This window comes from Lemur catta, chromosome 16, assembly GCF_020740605.2.
Source record: "Lemur catta isolate mLemCat1 chromosome 16, mLemCat1.pri, whole genome shotgun sequence".
Taxonomy (NCBI): Eukaryota; Metazoa; Chordata; class Mammalia; order Primates; family Lemuridae; genus Lemur; species Lemur catta.
In genome coordinates this window covers 8521422-8539920 of record NC_059143.1, presented here as the reverse complement: position 1 = coordinate 8539920, position 18499 = coordinate 8521422, and the positions used below count along the sequence as shown (strand labels likewise).

The window sequence follows — 18499 nt, the reverse complement described above, 5'->3', positions numbered from 1 at the left end:
ACCATGAACGCTGGCAGGGGCCTGTGAAAGGTTGGCCTTGCGAGCCCAAACAGCAAAGGGAGAGACGAGAAAAGTAACCACCCCATCAAGCTATTGGAAGTTGTGCACCTGAGCACACTGAGTCTGCCTGCAAACCACCACTCCGGCAATTCCTACAGATGCTTGACTTATGGAACAGAGAAATGAACAAAGGACAACGTGAAAGCTTTACTTACAGAATATAGAAAAATTAGGCTCTAGAGACAATAAGCAATCTGGGCCATCATGCTGAGTCTTTCCCTAGCTCTGTGACTCAATCCATCTCTTTTGCAAAGAGCATTGAGCACTCCCCCACCTGGTGAGGAGGGTACAACTGATTAGCATATGCATTCACCCCATCTATAGGAGTGAACCCACTGGAACCTGGAGTGTGGCCTGGCTTCAAGACATAGGGCCTCAAAGAATTCCTGATGGAAGTTAAAAAACAAGTCTCTTGCTCTATGCCTGCCCCAAAGTTTATTCTCAAGATTAGCCACATATTTGTTACGACCTATTTCAACACATATTGCATGAAAGAGGTATTGTTTGAAAAGTTTACCTGAACTAACTGTAAGGCATTGTCTAATGTACAAGTGGGTGTGATTATTAGATGTTTATTAATATTCTTATGGTGTTTTACATTAAAAATACTAGCACTTTCATTGCAAAGACCCTATCCTTTGTATTTAATAAATGGACATTTTTCTGCCTTTATATTGCTTTACAATCTTAGCAAATGAAAATAATAATAATTACATTTCATTGTTTTAACTGAAAAAACTGTAATGACATTAGATATACCTTTTCCACTATTACTAACGTAACTTTTTGCAAAAAAGAAAGGGAAAAAAATACCAGGAAACATTTCATAACATGAACTTAAATCTGCAAATTTCCTTTGGGGTCTATGAGGTCAGGGCTACCCTGTGGAGGAAACATTTTAAAAAATCACTTCTGCACAGCAAATGGCTCTGGAATGGGAAGGAGAGGACGCGAGGTTTGAGCGGTAGACTCACAGTGCAAACCCCGTGAACATCACACTCAGCTGCGTGGCCGTGGCATTCACAAGGTTGACAAATTCCTCCAAAGAGTATCCCATCCACACGATAATAGCCGGAGAGGCAGGACTGCAAAAAAAAAAAAAAAAAAGAGGCAAATATTCTCCCCTCCAATACACTGGAAAAATAAACTGCTCAATTGTCCATGAGAAGAGAAATGCATTTCTTTTTTCTCAAACATCTTTATTGAGGTATCATTTACATGCTATAAAATTCACCCATTTTAAGTGTACAATTCAATGGTTTTTAGTAAACTTACTGAGCTGTGTAACCATCACCATAATTCAGTTCCTTACTTCTTTTTAAAGGTAGAATCGTGCAAAAAAATGTAATGGTTATGCAATGAGTCTTATGGTATCATCGTTTTATGGTATATTACATAATATAATGTTAAAAATAGTGCCACTTCCATTGAAATGATCCAATCATTTGTATTTAATCAGTGGATAACATTTTCTACCAGTGGTACTAGAAATTGTGGAACATTTAGCCATCTAACCAATGTTTCAATCAAGAGGATTTCTTTTCTCACAACTTAATTTTTTCCGCCATTTGCTTATAATTCATTGACAGTTGCCATCAAGTACAGGTCTGTGTCAAACTGCATCCGTTTAACTGAGCAAACATTACAGATGTGCTTTCCAAGGGCCCAGCCTGGACAGGCAACGTGGGCATTCATTCAAGGACACCACACCTTGCCCATGAGGAGCGGGGAACCACCCCATACACAGAAATTCATTTAACTCTCGTGACAACCCTGAGAAATAGTATCTCTACTTTGTGGATATGGAATGTGGAACACAGAGCAGGTAGACAGTGTGCCCAGTGTGTCTGTGGAATGATTCAAGGTCAAGTGCGCACACCCCCAAGGCCACATCCACCGTAAGCTGCCAAGGGCTCCAGCAAACACTGAACGCCTTTAAGTGCAGACTTGGGAATGATTCCCTTGGAAGCCAGCACACTCTCGTGGGCGCATGGGAGGAGGAGGCTTAGATTTGTGTTTTAAAAGAATTCTTAAAGAGTATTTTAATTATACAAATAATGCACAAAGGCATTCATTCACACAGATATTGTGAAAGTCCCCTAACACCTCCACCCAGCCGTGTTTGCCTTGGGGAGCGGGGGCTGGTCTGCAGGTGGGCATCGAGTAGGCATCAGCCCGGAGGTCTGTGTGGTGGCTTATGGTGCTGCAGAGATTTCCATTCTCTACTGGTAGCTGCCTGATTCTCTAAGTCAGCCTCCAAAGAAGAGTTTGATTAAAGAATGAATTCTTATGCTTAACAGAAACGCTTGAAAACGTATATTAAGCTTCTTGTGTTGCTGGATCTGCCATCCCATGCCACCCAGGCCCATTTTCCTCCAAAGCCCGGCTGATGTGACGTACTCAGCAGCCACTGCCCATCGCTCACTGCCTCTTGGTCAAGCGGGCAGTGGCTTCTGCTTCTGGGATCCCCCTGCCTCTGCATGGCTGCTCCCATATTCCCACCTCGCACCAGCTGAGGTGGCCTTAGGGTGATTTATCCATTAAGCCCTATGCATACAGGGCTTAGGACCTACAGACATTTGCTGGGACTCAAAATAAATGTTTGAGACCTAAAAAAAAATTCATGGGTTCCAAAATACAAAAACAGATAAATTGCAAAATATTTTAAATAGAAATAGAAATATTTACTTAAATATCTACATTATGAAATATTAAGGCCACATTTATTAACTGCAAAATTTATGATTGATAAAGATTCATAAAAACAAATTATAGTGAAATTTTCTCACTTTGTAAAAATGATTGCCAAGAAATCATAGCCAATGAGGAATGTACGTCATCAGAGTAGGTGATAAACATGTGGGAGGCAGTTTTATATGGTGGCTAACAGCTCAGACAGAGGTCAAACCGCAGTATGACCACTTCCCAGCTGTATGGCCTTGGTCAAGCTGTTTGATTTCACTGTGCCTCCATTTCCTAATCTATAGACTAGAAAGCATCTGGAATACCTACGAAATATGGTTGTTGTCAGGATTAAAAGAGGTAACATACGCGAAGAGCTTAAAATAGTGCCAAATACATAGAAAGTTCCCAGTAAAAAAGAGCTGTTATTAATACTTATGTCCAAATAGTTTCAAAATATATTTCAAAATTTCTTTACCAACAGATTACTGTTATTGACGATTGCAAGTGCAATTTTATATACTTCACCTGTAAGGTGGGGCCCACCACAGTAAAATGGCGAGGGCCATAAAGGGTCTCCAACTGCACCTGGCTTTGACCTTCTGCAGGTGATTTGTGAATGTTCAGATGCAATTAAGTTCAATCCTCCTTAGAAATGCAGACTGTGGCAAGGGTCCTGCAAGTTTCCTGTCGACTGCGGCAAGAGGGCAGCACTAATTCAGGGGATTTCCACGTGCCACAGCCTACCCCTGGCCGAGGAGTCAGATTTCTCTTAACAAAGTGACTTCTAATATTCCTATAGCCCAAAAAAGTCTGAGCCAAACATAAACATTGAGTTTCTAAATTTAAAATCCAAATGTTTATGATTACATCACCTCCAGTGCACTGTTTTCCCCTTAGGAAAGGAAGAAAGGAAGAAGACAGGAAGAGAGGAAAAGCGTCACCTCGCAGGAGGTCCCTGTGTAGCCCTGGGGACATTCACAGTGTTCCACGTCCGCAGCAACTGCCAGGTCTATAGCATTGGGGCTAGCCACGTCCAGAGAGACAGACTCCAACCTGTAAACAGACAGGGGTCCCTAAGTGACTTACACCCTCACAAATGACATCCTACACCTCAGCGAAGGTAGGTTCCCAGAAGATTTAGCTCAAACAGAATGATGATGTAATTGATTTTTTCAAGTAACTAAAGATTTTCGTAACAATACATTTCCTGGGAGCCATCATTATTCCCTAGAAATGCCTTCAACTTTTGGTGCAAAGATGTTCTATTGCCCATAGATTACCATGGGAAGGGTCTGATGTTTCCTATTTGGAAAGCCCTTCCTAAAAATTGATCCATTTGGCCAGGCGTGGTGGCTCACGCCTGTAATCCTAGGACTCTGGGAGGCCGAGGTGGGAGGATGGCTCGAGGTCAGGAGTTTGACACCAGCCTGAGCAAGAGCGAGAACCCCCATCTCTACTAAAGAATAGAAAGAAATTAACCAGACAACTAAAAATATATAGAAAAAGTTAGTCGGGCATGGTGGCGCATGCCTGAAGTCCCAGCTACTCGGAAGGCTGAGGCAGAAGGATTGGTTGAGCCCAGGAGTTTGAGGTTGCTGTGAGCTAGGCTGATGCCATGGCACTGTAGCCTGGGCAACAGAGTGAGACTCTGTCTCAAAAAAAAAAAAAAAACAAAAAACTGATCCATTTGATTATCTCATCACTAATACAGAGATTATCCTTACATACCGTGTTTGCGTTAGCTGCATCCAACCCTGCAGCCTGTCAAGGCACTGCCAGAAACTATCCTTCTCCAAGTAATAAGATGTCCATGGATGGACACATCTGCTTAAACAGACTCTCTAAAACCTAAGACCATTAACACCAAGAGAGCGAGAAGGAGATGCAACACGGTCCAGACAGCTGCTCACTCATCAGGCTTTTCTGGGAACCCCTCCTTGAAAACTTCTGATCCTAATGTCAAGTGTGTCACCTACTAGATACACCTGTCATGGACAACTATTCTTATATCTTCAATAAAATTATTAATATATTTATAAAATTAATATCTTTTTAGGACAGCCAGTTCCTTTAGCTGTGTCCTTAAAATAACAAATAAGCTTAAAGTGTGTAATAATAAAGACTAGAGTGAAATACCTTCACCATAAGTCTTTCCTCCCTTTTCAATACATACCTGTGGAGAGCCGTTTTTGCGGAATTATAGTTGGCTCTGATTAAAAGATGTGTCACGTTGGCAAGGACAGTCATCAGCTGGTCACGATCGATCTCCCTTTTGTTATAAAAATCTCTGAAGTTCTCAGGCACAAGTCTAACCACATTGAAGTACTCTTCGTAGGGTTGCAATGACAGGCCCTCAGCCTGTGTGATTAGAGTGAGTCCATTTCCCTAAGATTTAAAAACAGGAGACAATATATTGGTAACTCAATTTATTGATGAAAAATAAAATCCAGTATTGTATTCAGCAACAGGTTTTTCAGCTGTGCTTAGCGTCATGTGGCAAACGTGTAATGGTGTGTATAAAGCTCTTGGCCCAGATACTTCACAGCAAAGGTGCTTCATTGTGTTGCTCTTAGACGGACTCGGGTAATAAACCAAAAGACTGTGTACTTTGCTGGGATCTTGGAAAAGAAACACAGTCTTGCATTTGCCCCAGCTTTTATCAAAGCAACTCATCTGACACCCCTAATCTTTAACTAAATTACAGAAGTAGAAAAAGTATGTAAATATACCTCCAGCTTTTCACAAGGTTGCTGTTAACAAAAGTGATTTGCCTTCTGCGGTCTCCAGTTGCTGGGGCTGGAGGAGGGGATCGCTCCAGGTAAAAGGGCACCAGAGGCAAAACCTGGAGCCGTCTCTGCCCAGACGTGCCCCAGACCCACGGACATTTCCACTTTGGGAATCTTGAGGCTGAGCTGGGTGTCTTTGTGGGGAGTGAGGATTCAGGGACAGGACGGCGGTCAAGGACAACATGGGAACACATCTGTTGTCCCCACATCACCAAGCACTGCCTTATTGGTTCGTTTGGGAGGCAAAGTGGCAGAAGAGAAAAAAGGGACTTAAAAGGGTAGTTTCAAGGTCAGAGCAAAAACCCGTCTCCTTTGTAGATGAGAAAAGACGGGCACACACTGGGGATAAAGGGAAGAGTGGTAGGTGCTGCTCTGAGGCAACTCTAGAAACGCCCAAAGACACTTCTCACACTCACCATCTCAGTGGTATCCGTGCGAGGCCAAGCGCTGCTGCATGGCCACCCGGCCACCACCTCCTCGCTGGGAGGGCCTCAGCAGCCACTTTCAGTCATAAACTCTCACCCCTCTAAGCCTTTAGCTCTGTAGCAAAGCAATGCAAAAGTAATGACCTTAAGTATGACATCCGCGTGTGACATGAGGTCGCTGTCCACTGTCTCCACTGGAAGATCGTAAGACACTGTGTATTTCAGCAATCCACCAAATGCAGTCAGCTGAAACGTTTAAGTGAGAATGAGCGCCGAAGGGGACAAGAACCCCAGCCCCTAAGTAAGAGGAAGCGGCCACCGGGGTCCATCTGGACACAGCCAGGCTGCACGCTGTCCTAGCGGCCACGAGGGCTGAGGTGACTAGCATCAAAGGCAGCGAAAGGAAAGCACGTTGTGTGAATATTTTGTTTAATCCATATTACAGAAATGCAGGATATTGTTTGAATGCACAGAAGAAAAATGTATTCCTCTTAGAGACCTCCAGGTAAATTACTATAAACTTCTGTTCATCATACAATAGGTATTTATTTCACTTAAATAATTTAGAGGTGGGGAGTTTGACCCCTGACTACAATATCCACGCTTTGATTTCATTGTCCTACTTGTAGAACAATAAGGAACATGTTTGATCTGCTAGTTAAAGAAAAGGGACCACAGGTATTTCTTCCTGATCAGATATCCTTTAATGCAAAAGAGAGATTTTCTTTCTGATGGATATGTGACAACAATATAATGTTCAGAACCCAGTTTTGCTCCATAAAACTGGAGACGTGATCTCAAGAGGAAAAAAAAAAATCATTGAGCTTTGTTGATAAGATCATGCTATAAATAGAACACATGCTCTAGGCTTATCATTTGATGGAAAAAAATAATCATTTTCAAAAACCCTTAAAAATATATAATATAGGCCAGGCGCAGTGGCTCATGTCTGTAATCCTAACACTCTGGGAGGCCAAGGTAGAAAGATCGCTCGAGGTCAGGAGTTCGAGACCAGCCTGAGCAAGAGCGAGACCCCAGTCTCTACTAAAAATAGAAAGAAATTAGCTGGCCAACTAAAATATATATAGAAAAAATTAGCCGGGCCTGGTGGCACATGCCTGTAGTCCCAGCTACTTGGGAGGCTGAGGCAGGAGGATTGGTTGAGCCCAGGAGTTTGAGGTTGCTGTGAGCTAGGCTGACGCCACGGCACACACTCTAGCCTGGGCAACAAAGCAAGACTCTGTCTCAAAAAACAAAACAAACAAAACAAAACAGATATATATATGTATATAATATAAAACAAGCTATAAAATTAAAACCTAACCATCAAATTAAGTAAGAACTTACCAAGCTACAAGGCTATACTACTGTGAAAGCTGACCATTGCTTTAAAACAAACCGAACTCCCGGGAAGGGGAGCGGAGAGCTACACTGAGATAGATTCCCCCGAATGTATCTTTAGTTCAATCAGAATTGGAGAGACGGGGCGTCACTGGGGAGGGGATGAAAACACGTCGCTGAAGGGAAGGTTCAATCGTACAAGCCAATTCCCACGTTGCAGAATCCCCATTTTATATATTCTTAAAATTAAACAGAAATTATTCTACCTATTCCTATGTGTGACACCCTGTCCCGCCACTGCTGGCTGGGGGCCGCACGGCAGTCCCGGGGGCGGAGACCCCCCTGGTTTCTCCTCGGCCGGGGCGCTCCCCGGTCCCTGGTGAGCTAAACACGGGACTGGGCTGAACACCGCGTCTAAAGGCCCAGGCGCCCCAGGCGCCCAGAGGAAAGCAGAAAGTCGGTTGGGGAAGGGGAAGACTTCGCCAAACAGAAGGGCTAGGAACTGGGCCAGGAAGGATGACAATTCGTGTTTGAGTGATGTAACGAAAAGCCAGACGAGGCCCGGAAAGCTCCCGTGTACCAGACGTCCAGGCCGTGAGAGGCTGTGCCGACACTCCAGTGACCACCCAGACCAACCTGTTACCCCCGGCACGCACCTTATTCCCCAGGTAGGTGGCGGGGGCCGCCCAGTAGTGCTGAGCAGCCAGCCGCTGTGTGACAGCCGTGTCGTTGATGCCAACCTGCGGACGCCGGCCCAGTGCATCCTGCTGAGACGGGATCTTCCCAGGACTGATCAAGTCAGTGACCAGCCACCCGGACATGTTGTTCACCTTAAAAAAAACAAAACACAAGAATTTTAGAAGAGGAAATAGATGTCACCTTAGATTTCACCGCACCCAGTACTAACATTTTCACAATGATGAGACAGACCCAGGAAGCTCCACTAGGGCTGCGTTCACACAATGTGGCTGCTGAACCTCACGACCCCTGACCCTTCCACTGGTCAAGGGACCAGGAAAACCTGAGAACAAGTCTCATGTACCCCAAATCCAGATCAATGATGAGCAAGTAAATGAGCAAACCCATAAAGACCATAGACATAGATTTTAGATTTTAAAAAATCAAGAACTTGGCCTGGCGCGGTGGCTCACGCCTGTAATCCCAGCACTCTGGGAGGCCGAGGTGGGTAGATTGTTTGAGCTCAGGAGTTCGAGACCAGCCTGAGCAAGAGTGAGACCCCATCTCTACTAAAAATAGAAAGAAATTATATGGACAGCTAAAAATATATATAGAAAAATTAGCTGGGCATAGTGGCACATGCCTGTAGTCCCAGCTACTGGGGAGGCTGAGGCAGAAGGATTGCTTAAGCCCAGGAGTTTGAGGTTGCTGTGAGTTAGGCTGACGCCACGGCACTCTAGTCCGGGCAACAGAGTGAGACTTTGTCTCAAAAAAAAAAAAAAAAAAAACCAAGATGTTATTAATAATAAATACATTGAGTAAAACATCTCTTGCTAACTCACTTCCCTTTCATTGTTGCCCTAAAGGCTAAAAAATGTATAAACATAACCTCCAGATCCTGTACTCCCAATTTGTCATCTACATAGAGATGACAGTGCTCCCCGTGGCATGGGGACACAGTGGTCACCAGTGGGTCAGCCTCGTTCCCAGCAGCTCCTCCTTCCCTCCAGCCACCACACTCTGTTTCTACCCCTAGGTACCATCTGGCTTCCCCTCAACCCCATCGCCCCCAGAGCTCCATGTTCCAAAAACAACTTGCCTGCGCTCACAAGCCCTGTGCCACCTGCTGTTGTTCCCACCCTTGCCCCAGGAGTGCCTCCTACCCACAGGCCTCTCTGAGCTGGAACATTCTCAAACCCCCGCGTCCTGGTGTCTCCCCGGCCTGAGGCCAGCGGGGGCAGGTGGGCTGAGAGCGGACCTCCCCACTCGATGCCTTCCCCAAGGCAGAAATGTGAGCACCGTGTGCTCTGCGGTGCCGTCTCATCCTGCTGTTTCCACAGGGGCATGTATGTGGCAATAAACACGTGGCCTAGAAAGGAACTTCAGGGGTACTTCAAGCAGTGGGCTGCCTTTGACCCATGCCAGTGTCGTTCCACAGTGATGACAGAGGTGTCACGGGGAAGTCATCTCCATTGCTTCCTAACACAGCCCTGACAGAGCTGGACATTAAATCCTGGCCACCTCCCACCTGACTAATGGGCCAAGAGAGGCTGTCGCAGACATCGGAAACGCCGAAGCAGAAGCACTCGGAGCAGCCCTGCGGGTTCCTTTCCTTCAGGTTGTAGAATCCCGGCTTGCAGCGATCACAGTCTTTCCCCTCGACGTTGTCCTGCAGGTTGGGGTAAAGGTCAGCGTTTGAAACCAACGTGTCTAGATCGACTAAAACGACATTAACCAAGACGGGTGTTCAGTGATCCACAACAGAAACAGGTAAATAACTAAGAGTCCAAAGTTATGTTTCCAGAATAGATATTTTGAAATAAATATTTGATTTTGTAGTTAAAAACAAGTCTGGAGATCTTAGAGCTTAGTCATTACATTTAAATGGATTTTTTATTTGGTTTTGTTTTAAATCTTCCATTTTTGCTGATCTTTCAAATACTTTAAAATCTGAAGAGGGCCATTTGTGTGTCCTATTCATAAATACTCGAGGTTATTGTCAGTTGTATATAACATGTGCCTAAGATTTGGCTTATAAGGAACAAAGGGAAATCGTATGAATTGTTGGGAACTTATTTATTAATATCATATGGCCAAACGAAACCCCTCACTGGTACCATATTAATGTAGTTCTTATGACTGTTCAATTCCTTTTGAAGAGAAATCCAAAATACCTGGTTCTCCTCCAAACACAAAGCTGGAAAAGAATGTCACAGAAGAGTTAAGCCAAGGCCCAAGAAAAGGTATGCAGTGTTTGGTGTCATCTAAGATGTCACAGAAATGCCTCCGGAATACATGGCCATTGCCAGAGGTTCAAAAGATGAAAACCAAGTGCCCATCCAAGGACACGCAGCCAACTCGGTGTGACATGTCATGCTTCCCAGGAGGCGGGGCAAGGGGAAGTTCTCTTAAACTTTACTGCTTTGCTCAAGAACTGACTGTCAGAGCCAAAAGAACATGTTTCGTTTTCAGAGAACCTCGAAGGAAACTCAGAGGTGTCTTTGACCTCCACGCTTGCTTACCTTACAAAGACAGGGCTCCGTGCACGGATCGTCATTCACACTGCCAGCTGGACTGCAGTCACAGCGGACGCAGCTTGGGTAATTCTTATGGCCGAGTTGGCAACGATCACATTTTTCTCCTGCATAACCTTCCTTACATGGACACTGACCGGGCCATTTCCCTGGAGAGAGAACAATGGCAATGATCCAACGCAAAGGTAAGAGAGGTTTAAAGCAGGGTCAGCAAATGCTTTCTGGTAAGGGCCAGAGAGTGCATATTTTAGGCTTTTTGGCCATAGAGTCTCTGTTGCGACTACTCAACTCAGCTATTATTGCTCAAACACAGCCACGGGAATACACAAGCAAATGGCTATAGCTCTGTTCCACTAAAGCTTTATTCACAAGAATAGGCTGTGTGCCAGATTTGGCCCTTGGGCCATAGTTTGCCAACTCCTAGTTTAAAGAGAGAAAACAGAGATGAAGAAGGTGGGAACATAAAACGGTACAGTGACTTTGGAAAACCATTTGGCAATTCTTCCAAATATTAAGCATAGAGCTACTATATAATCCAGCAATTCCACTCCTCAGTAAATACCCAAGAAAAATGAAAACATATGTCCACAAAAAACTTGTACGTGAATGTTCATAGCTACATTATTCATAATAGCTAAAATATAGAAAAAAACCCAAATGTTCATCAACCGATGAATGGATATATTAAAGATGATATGTCCATATTATGAAATACCATTTGGCAATAAAAAGGAATGAAATACTGACACACACTACACATAGGTGACCCTTGAAAACATTATACTAAATGAAAGAAGCCAGTCACAAAAAAACCAACATAAAATGTCATATGGTTTCATTTATATGAAATGTCTAGAATGGGTAAACTTATAGAAAGAAAGTAGGTAAGTGGTTGCCAAGGGCTGGGGTGGAGGGGTTTGGAGGGAAATGTTGAGTGGCAAGTAACTGGCAAGCTGTTTCTTTATGGGGTGATGAAAATGTTCTGCCATTAGATTGTGGTAATGGTTTCACCCATAAATATACCCAAAACATTGAATTGTATACTTTCAATGGCAGAACCGTATGGTAGTAAATTATAAAACAGTTTTGTAAAAGCAGCACAGAGGCCAATGGCAGAGGGCAGCATGTGCCATCTTTGCTTTTAATGCCAGCTCTGAAACTTTCTAGCTGTGTAACCTTGGCCAAGTTTCCTAACTGCCCTCAGCTACAGTTTCCTTGCCTGTAAAGTGGGTTAAACCATTTCTACCTATTAGTGTTGGAAAGCTTAACTGATATATTTTTTAAATGAACCCAATCAAGGGCGAATGTCACCATCACCACCATCTTCGTCATCAACATCACCATCCCATCCCCAGTCATGTGCAAGAATTGATTCAGTTGTGTAATTTACCCTGCACGTGCCTGGTGGGCCCCACAGGTGCACACCCATCCCTGCTGGTCAATATCCATTTTAACTGCCTGGGCTGAGAATTTGATGGGGCCACAGAAGTGTTTGAACAGATGCAACCTATTTAGGAGACTCTGGTATTTGCAAGTCCATTTGTCAGTTTGTGAAAGGGAAAGAACACTGACACTTGCCAAGTTAACTAGAGGATTTGCTTGCTTTGTGAGACGCTGTATGCAAAAGCTGTCTGAGTGTCTTCTAAGAGCTAAATAGAGCAAATGCCATTTACTGTGTTCCACATATGGCTTTACACTGAGCCTTATTTCTTCTTTCACCAATGCTCAATTATCTCCTTAAATGCCATTTCATCACCCCAACATTGTCCCCTTCTTACCCCATCTCCCTCCAATCACGAATTCTAATTTTGCTTGATACCCACGGCACTACCCCTACCTGGCGTTATATTACCCATGCACTTGTGTGTTTAGTGTCTGCCTGTGAGCAGGGACCTTGGCCATCCTGTTCAAGTATATATTCCCAGGTCCTAGAAAACTGCCTGACACCTAGTAGGGACTTGATAAATATTTGGTGAACAGAAGAATCCAATAAAGAATCACATCACCAAATTGCTACCTAACGGTAATATAATAGTTCCACTGGGTACAAATCTTCCACTCACACAAAAAATCAATTACAAGCACAAAAAGGAATCAAGTACTTACCATTGTGTAGGTCAGCATGGACGTCATCCTTAATACAGACAGAACTGAGGGACCCCACAGGGTCACAGTCACAAGGACGGCAAGGCTCGTCCTCATAAGGAGACACCTGAAAGGCAGAGGTTGTCCTGGATTATCGGACTGGAAATAACAGCAATATTAGCAATGACACCAGTGGCAAGTTATCAACTTTTTATTGCAGATGGGATTATTACAATGATTTTGGGTGCCGAGGGGGTATAGGTCTCAGGAAGATAAAGTGATCTCAAGCAAGGAAGCCCCAAACATCTTTTTGATGGTGACAGCAGTTAGCATCATTAGCAAAGTGTCATCTTTCCCCATTACTGTTACCCCCCAAAATTCTGCTGTCTCTCAGAGCCACATTATAATGAGACCACCATGAGTACCCGTGAAACAACTACCTGCCATGTCCATTAAAGATTGGCTGAATGCCTCCTACAGGCAATAGAGAGCTGCTTTAGTTATCGGCCGAATTTTCATGTCTACAGTTAGTATTATTACTCAAGATAACAAAGCTTATGGGCCCTCAAATTCAAGTTGAATAACAACGAGTGAACATCCTACTTTGAGTAAGAAGACAGAACACATAGAGCAGGAAATAGATGTCTGAAGAACACTACTAGCATAGCAAGGATACAAATGAAACATTACAAAAGGAAATGGGTCTCCAATACAGAGGTTGAGATGTGGCCAAGTCTCTTTTCCACCTTGGGAAGACAACAAAACTCAGCTATGGCCAAGAAATACTCTTACTTTGTGTGGTCTGTAGTATCCATCCACACAGGTTTCACAGTTGATTCCCATGGTGTTCTGCTGGCAATCGATGCAAACCCCTCCTCCGCTGAACTGCCCAGCAGTGTTCAAACTCCTCTTCTGATGTGCAACACTTTCATCATAGTAACAGTCCTTGGCTTTATTGTGACAATTACATTCTAGGAGAATATTTCAACATCTCGGTTAATTTACATAGTATATCCTATATACAGAAAACTCTTACCTAAGTCAGTTTTTATGACTATAAATTAAATTAAAATTCTAGAGTACGTAATTATAATAGGATATAGGCAGTATTATGGAGGACATTTGGGAAGAACTATTAAAATAATAAATGTAGTTACTCTTGACCTAGCAAACCATCTTCTGGGATTTTATTTCACACAAGTACGTGGACACTTGTGAATGACATGTACAGAGTTAATCATTGCACCATTGTTTGTGTTGACAACCAACTGTAACAACCAAAATACCCATCGATAGATAGTTGTTTAAATAAATTATGTTACATCCACATATGGAATTATGTTCAACTGTTGTTAAAAACAGCATTTCAAATTGTTAATGGAAAGAATTTCAAGATACATCGTTAAATATAAAAAGCAATGTGTAGAATGGCATGCATGGTACATCATCTGCTGTGTGAGAACTGTCTTGAGAGTAGGAATGTTAATGTATGTTTTATTTACATAACAATTTTAGGAATAACATACTAGAAAATAATAAAAAATGGGAAGGATGGAGATGAAGTGGAAATAATGTTTTTACTATATATTTCTCTATATTGTTAGATCTTAGGATCTTGTAACCATATTGCCTATTTACAAATTACATCCAAATTAATAAAGAATAAATGAATACAGGAGAAGGGGGACTTTAGATAAAACAGCAAATCCATAAAGATATATTTAGGCCGCAATAGTGCCTTAAATTCTATTAAGGTAATTCACAGATTTGGAAACAATGTAAATTTCTGAGAAAACAGGTTATCTGTTAACTACAAAAGTTGTTAAGACACCAAAAACTTAGACATATTAAGAGGAAAAAGGACTGCATTCTCCACACTCTAAGAGTCCTGACCTTCACAAGTGTTTCCAGACGAAACGGTTCCCGGCCTCCAGGGCTGCTGATGGTGCCCGGGGCAGCACCTGTTGCAACTCTCTCCACAGGTGTTGTGTTCACATTGACATTGCAGCTTCTAAACAGTAAGGAACACAAAATTCGATTGGAAAACTTTACCTGCTTATTTTTCTTAACTTTATTTAAAAAAGAATCTATCAGTCAAATATGTGGTAAGACTTCACAGTGGAGACTATATGACTATATCAAAGCAAAGTGGCATTTAATTTTTAGAGAAAAATATACACACACAACCTAGAAGGAAGGAGGGACAAAGCAACATTACAATACGATTTAACTAACAAAAAACGTTCTAAAAAGCATACATGGATTTTAAGGGTTTGGAAGTGCCTGTTAATAATTCTCTTGATGTTCATCTATACATTGTTCAGCATCATTAGTAAAATAGTTCTATTCACACGGTAAAGAATTACAAAGATTGGAAGAAAATAAGAAGTAACTTCATGCAAGTGTTTTAAACGAGACAATGTCATATTATTCAGTTAATATTATGCTAAACAAAATAAACTTTATTTTATCTTGATTTAGTACCAAAAAATGGAAAAGGAGAAAATGGGAAGAGGAAAACTCTTTTTTTAAAAAAATATAAACATAATTTATAACTGCACATATTTTTTACTTGACTCTTTTATAGACACAACAGCTTCAAAATTCATAAGGCCACTAAATTATACACTTAAAAATGGTAAATCTTATGTTTGGATATTTTAGCACAAAAATCATAATAAGGACTGAATTAAAAATATATAGCCCAAACAAAGCAAATGAAATTGTTAAAAAATAAAACCAGTTAAATTATCTGATACTCTTTTTTGTGTGTGCAGCATGATTTTATACCTTTCAACATTTGCCTTGCATAAAAAAGAGTAATGCAAGTATTACAGCTACAGCATCTATTTTGAAGTTTTAGTAAAATGTAAAATACTAGAACTCACCTTTGTAGTTTCATCCCATGGGCAGCTACTAGCATGGCCATAGCAAATACACATTCCTCCAACAGAAATGTCTTTTATTGAATAGTAATACTAAGGAAAAAGAAAGTTATAAACAAAAATTAAAACCTCTATTTCAGTGACAAAAGTATTGGCACATCAACAAATATCTCAGGTGGTTTAAGAGTTGTTACTAGTAATCTGAAATATAATTCTATATACATTTAAAAATGTTATTTCATGCACAAATGATCCTTGTGCTCAATTAAAGAAAATAATTCTCAATTAGCTCATCAACAGAACTCAAAAGGGTCTAAAAGAATCTCCTAACTTGGTTGCATCTTAAAACAACATGGTAATCTTCAAAACCCTAAAAAATACTGGGAAATTGAATATAGCACTATATGAACAGGATAATAAATCATGAACAAGTAAGATTTATCCCAGATGCAAAGTTAGTCTAACACACAAAAATCAATAAATATAAAACATCACATTGATAGAAGAAAGTGATTTCCTCTTAAAATCTGCTCTCACCACTTCTTTATGTATTTGCATGTTAGTGCTGATAAATTTCTTTTTAGATTTTTTTTCCATTGTTCATTGCTAGTATATAAAAACGGGACCCATTTTTGTTTATTGATCTTGCATATTGCAACATTGCTAAATTCACTATTATTTCTAGTAGTTTTGTAGATTTCTATGTCCACAATCATGTCATCTACAAATGATAGTTTAGACTTATTGTGCACTCTGTATGCCTTTGATTTTCTTTTTCTTGCATTATCAGGTAAGACCTTTACAAATAAACAATAAAACACTGCCAAGAGGAATTAACAAAGACCTAGACAAATGAAGGGTTATAGCAGGTTCGTGGACTGGAAGACTCAATATTGTTAAAATGTCTTCCAAAATTCTTCCCAAATTGATCTAAAGAATCAATGGATTCCCAATGAAAATCTTAGTAGGCTTTATTTTTTTTTATAGAAAATAACAAACTGATTCTAAAATTTGTAAGGAAATACAAGGAAACTAGAATAGCCAAACAATCTTGAAGAAGAATTAATTTGCACCATTATAGTATTTGATCTCAAGACTTACTATAAAGCTACAATAACCAAGGAAGTTTGTCATTAGTCAAATGATAGACAAATGATCAATGGAACAGGAGAGAGTCCAGAAATACACCCACAATAATAAGGTCAAATAGTTTTCAATAAGAGCACCAAAACAATTTAATAGGAGAAAGTAAAGTATTCCCAACAAATGGTGCTGGAACAATTGTATAATATATGCATATGGGAAAAAAAGAACCTTGACTCCTACCTCACACCAAATACAAAAATTAATTTGATATAAATTAATAGTATGAATGCTAAAACAATAAAGCTACTAGAAGAAAGCAAAGGATAGCATCTTTGTCAACTTGAGATAAGCAAATATTTTTTGAGAGGACATGGAAAGAATGAATTATAAAAGAAAAAATGATAAACTGGACTTCATCAAAATTAAAATCTCTGCTCATCAAAAGTTATAGGAAAGCGAATACGTAAACTTCACAAAGAGAGATTTTTGCAATATATATACATCTGACAAAGGACTTGTACACAAAATATATAAAGATCTTTTATAAGTCAGTAACAAGAAGACAGTCCATTTTAAAAATGGTCAAAAAACTTCATCAGATACCAATAAGCGCATGCTCAACATTGGTCATCAGAGAAATACAAATTAACATCACAAGATGCCAATACACATACATTAGGACAGTTGGCATGAAAACAACCGATGACACTGGATATTTGAGAGCATGTGGTACAGCCAGAAGTCTCACACATTGCCGGTCAGATTGCAAAAGGATACAACTACTTTGGATAAAAGTTTAGCAGTTTGTTAAAAAGTTAAATATACCTTATAACCTAGTAATTCCACTCCTGGGTTATTGGGGGATATGAAAATATTTGTCCACAGAAGCCTTGGATACTATATACTTAAAATCTGTATGTTTTCCTGAATGTAAGTTATGTCTTAAACTTTAAAATTTGAGATAAAAGAAAACCCCCATTTGCCAAAGATCAGACATGGACCCAGAGTAGAATGTGAAGAACAAAGACCGTGACATTCAGTACATGATGGCACTCTGGGGACGGGGCGGGGCGAGGAACCTGAGGACATGATGTCAGTGCCATCACCTAGTTTACAGGTAGCATTTGTAACAAACGGTATCTAACAATCTTCGATAAAATAAGAGTATAACAGCTGTGAAGAAAAAAAGGCCAACCTGGGTTGGGGGAGAACAACCAAAAAGGAAAGAAGAAAAGAGAATTTCCCTTAACCAAGATGAACTTTCCACAGTGGCAGAAGGGCTGGCCTGTACTCACGCGTCTGGTAACAATAGGATCCAGGTCTTTGGGGTCCCGGCGGCTCAGGGTCATGAGATCCGCATTGAGCGTCCTAATGCGTTGTAAGCGGAGGCGGATGTATCGTGCAGAAGTGAACTCCAACAACTTGGGAGAAAGGTCATCAGCACTTGGTCTGCCATTGATCAGTGATGTATGAATCTGAGGATGAAGACATCGAAATAAACACATGTCAATATTAAGCATGCAAAAATATGGCCCTAGTTGTCTAACTAACGTCAGGACATAATCTTTACAAAGATACTATCTAAAAATTAAAACAAAGCTACTAGTTTCTTGTAAAAATCTGTCCAACATTTAACTACTCCCGAATTACCATGATCTCAACATATCTTCAGTTTACTGAAGTTATCCATGCCAGTGTCTCAAAGATTGCCGGAAATCGTTTAACCACGTCTCCCAGTGTGGTGAGGATATGTCAACACCTATCATAGGCTACTGACTTCTCTGAAGCAAATTCTAAACACCATGAACAGGCTGGGAGAACCAGGAAAAACTGTCAAAAAGCCTTAATGACATCTGCTGTCTTAATCTCTGCTCTTGAAACAATGCAAGGCTTGCTGCAGAGACGAAGAGCACTTGAGAGCGTCTGTGGGTCTA

At 41.1% G+C, this 18499-nt stretch overlaps 1 protein-coding gene across 1 annotated transcript in view; it reads right to left on the bottom strand.

The window, feature by feature from the left end:
• The window catches only part of LAMA1 (laminin subunit alpha 1), a 117859-nt gene that overhangs the window by 72952 nt on the left and 26408 nt on the right, over window positions 1-18499 (bottom strand). The window contains exons 6-17 of the mRNA XM_045527610.1: window positions 17861-18040; window positions 15483-15572; window positions 14488-14605; window positions 13387-13565; window positions 12616-12721; window positions 10498-10658; window positions 9504-9644; window positions 7954-8127; window positions 6101-6202; window positions 4919-5130; window positions 3687-3798; window positions 1035-1145 (exon numbers count right to left, since the gene is read on the bottom strand). Of these exons, the coding sequence (XP_045383566.1) occupies window positions 1035-1145; window positions 3687-3798; window positions 4919-5130; window positions 6101-6202; window positions 7954-8127; window positions 9504-9644; window positions 10498-10658; window positions 12616-12721; window positions 13387-13565; window positions 14488-14605; window positions 15483-15572; window positions 17861-18040 (1686 nt within the window). The remainder of the gene's footprint in view (window positions 1-1034; window positions 1146-3686; window positions 3799-4918; window positions 5131-6100; window positions 6203-7953; window positions 8128-9503; window positions 9645-10497; window positions 10659-12615; window positions 12722-13386; window positions 13566-14487; window positions 14606-15482; window positions 15573-17860; window positions 18041-18499) is intronic.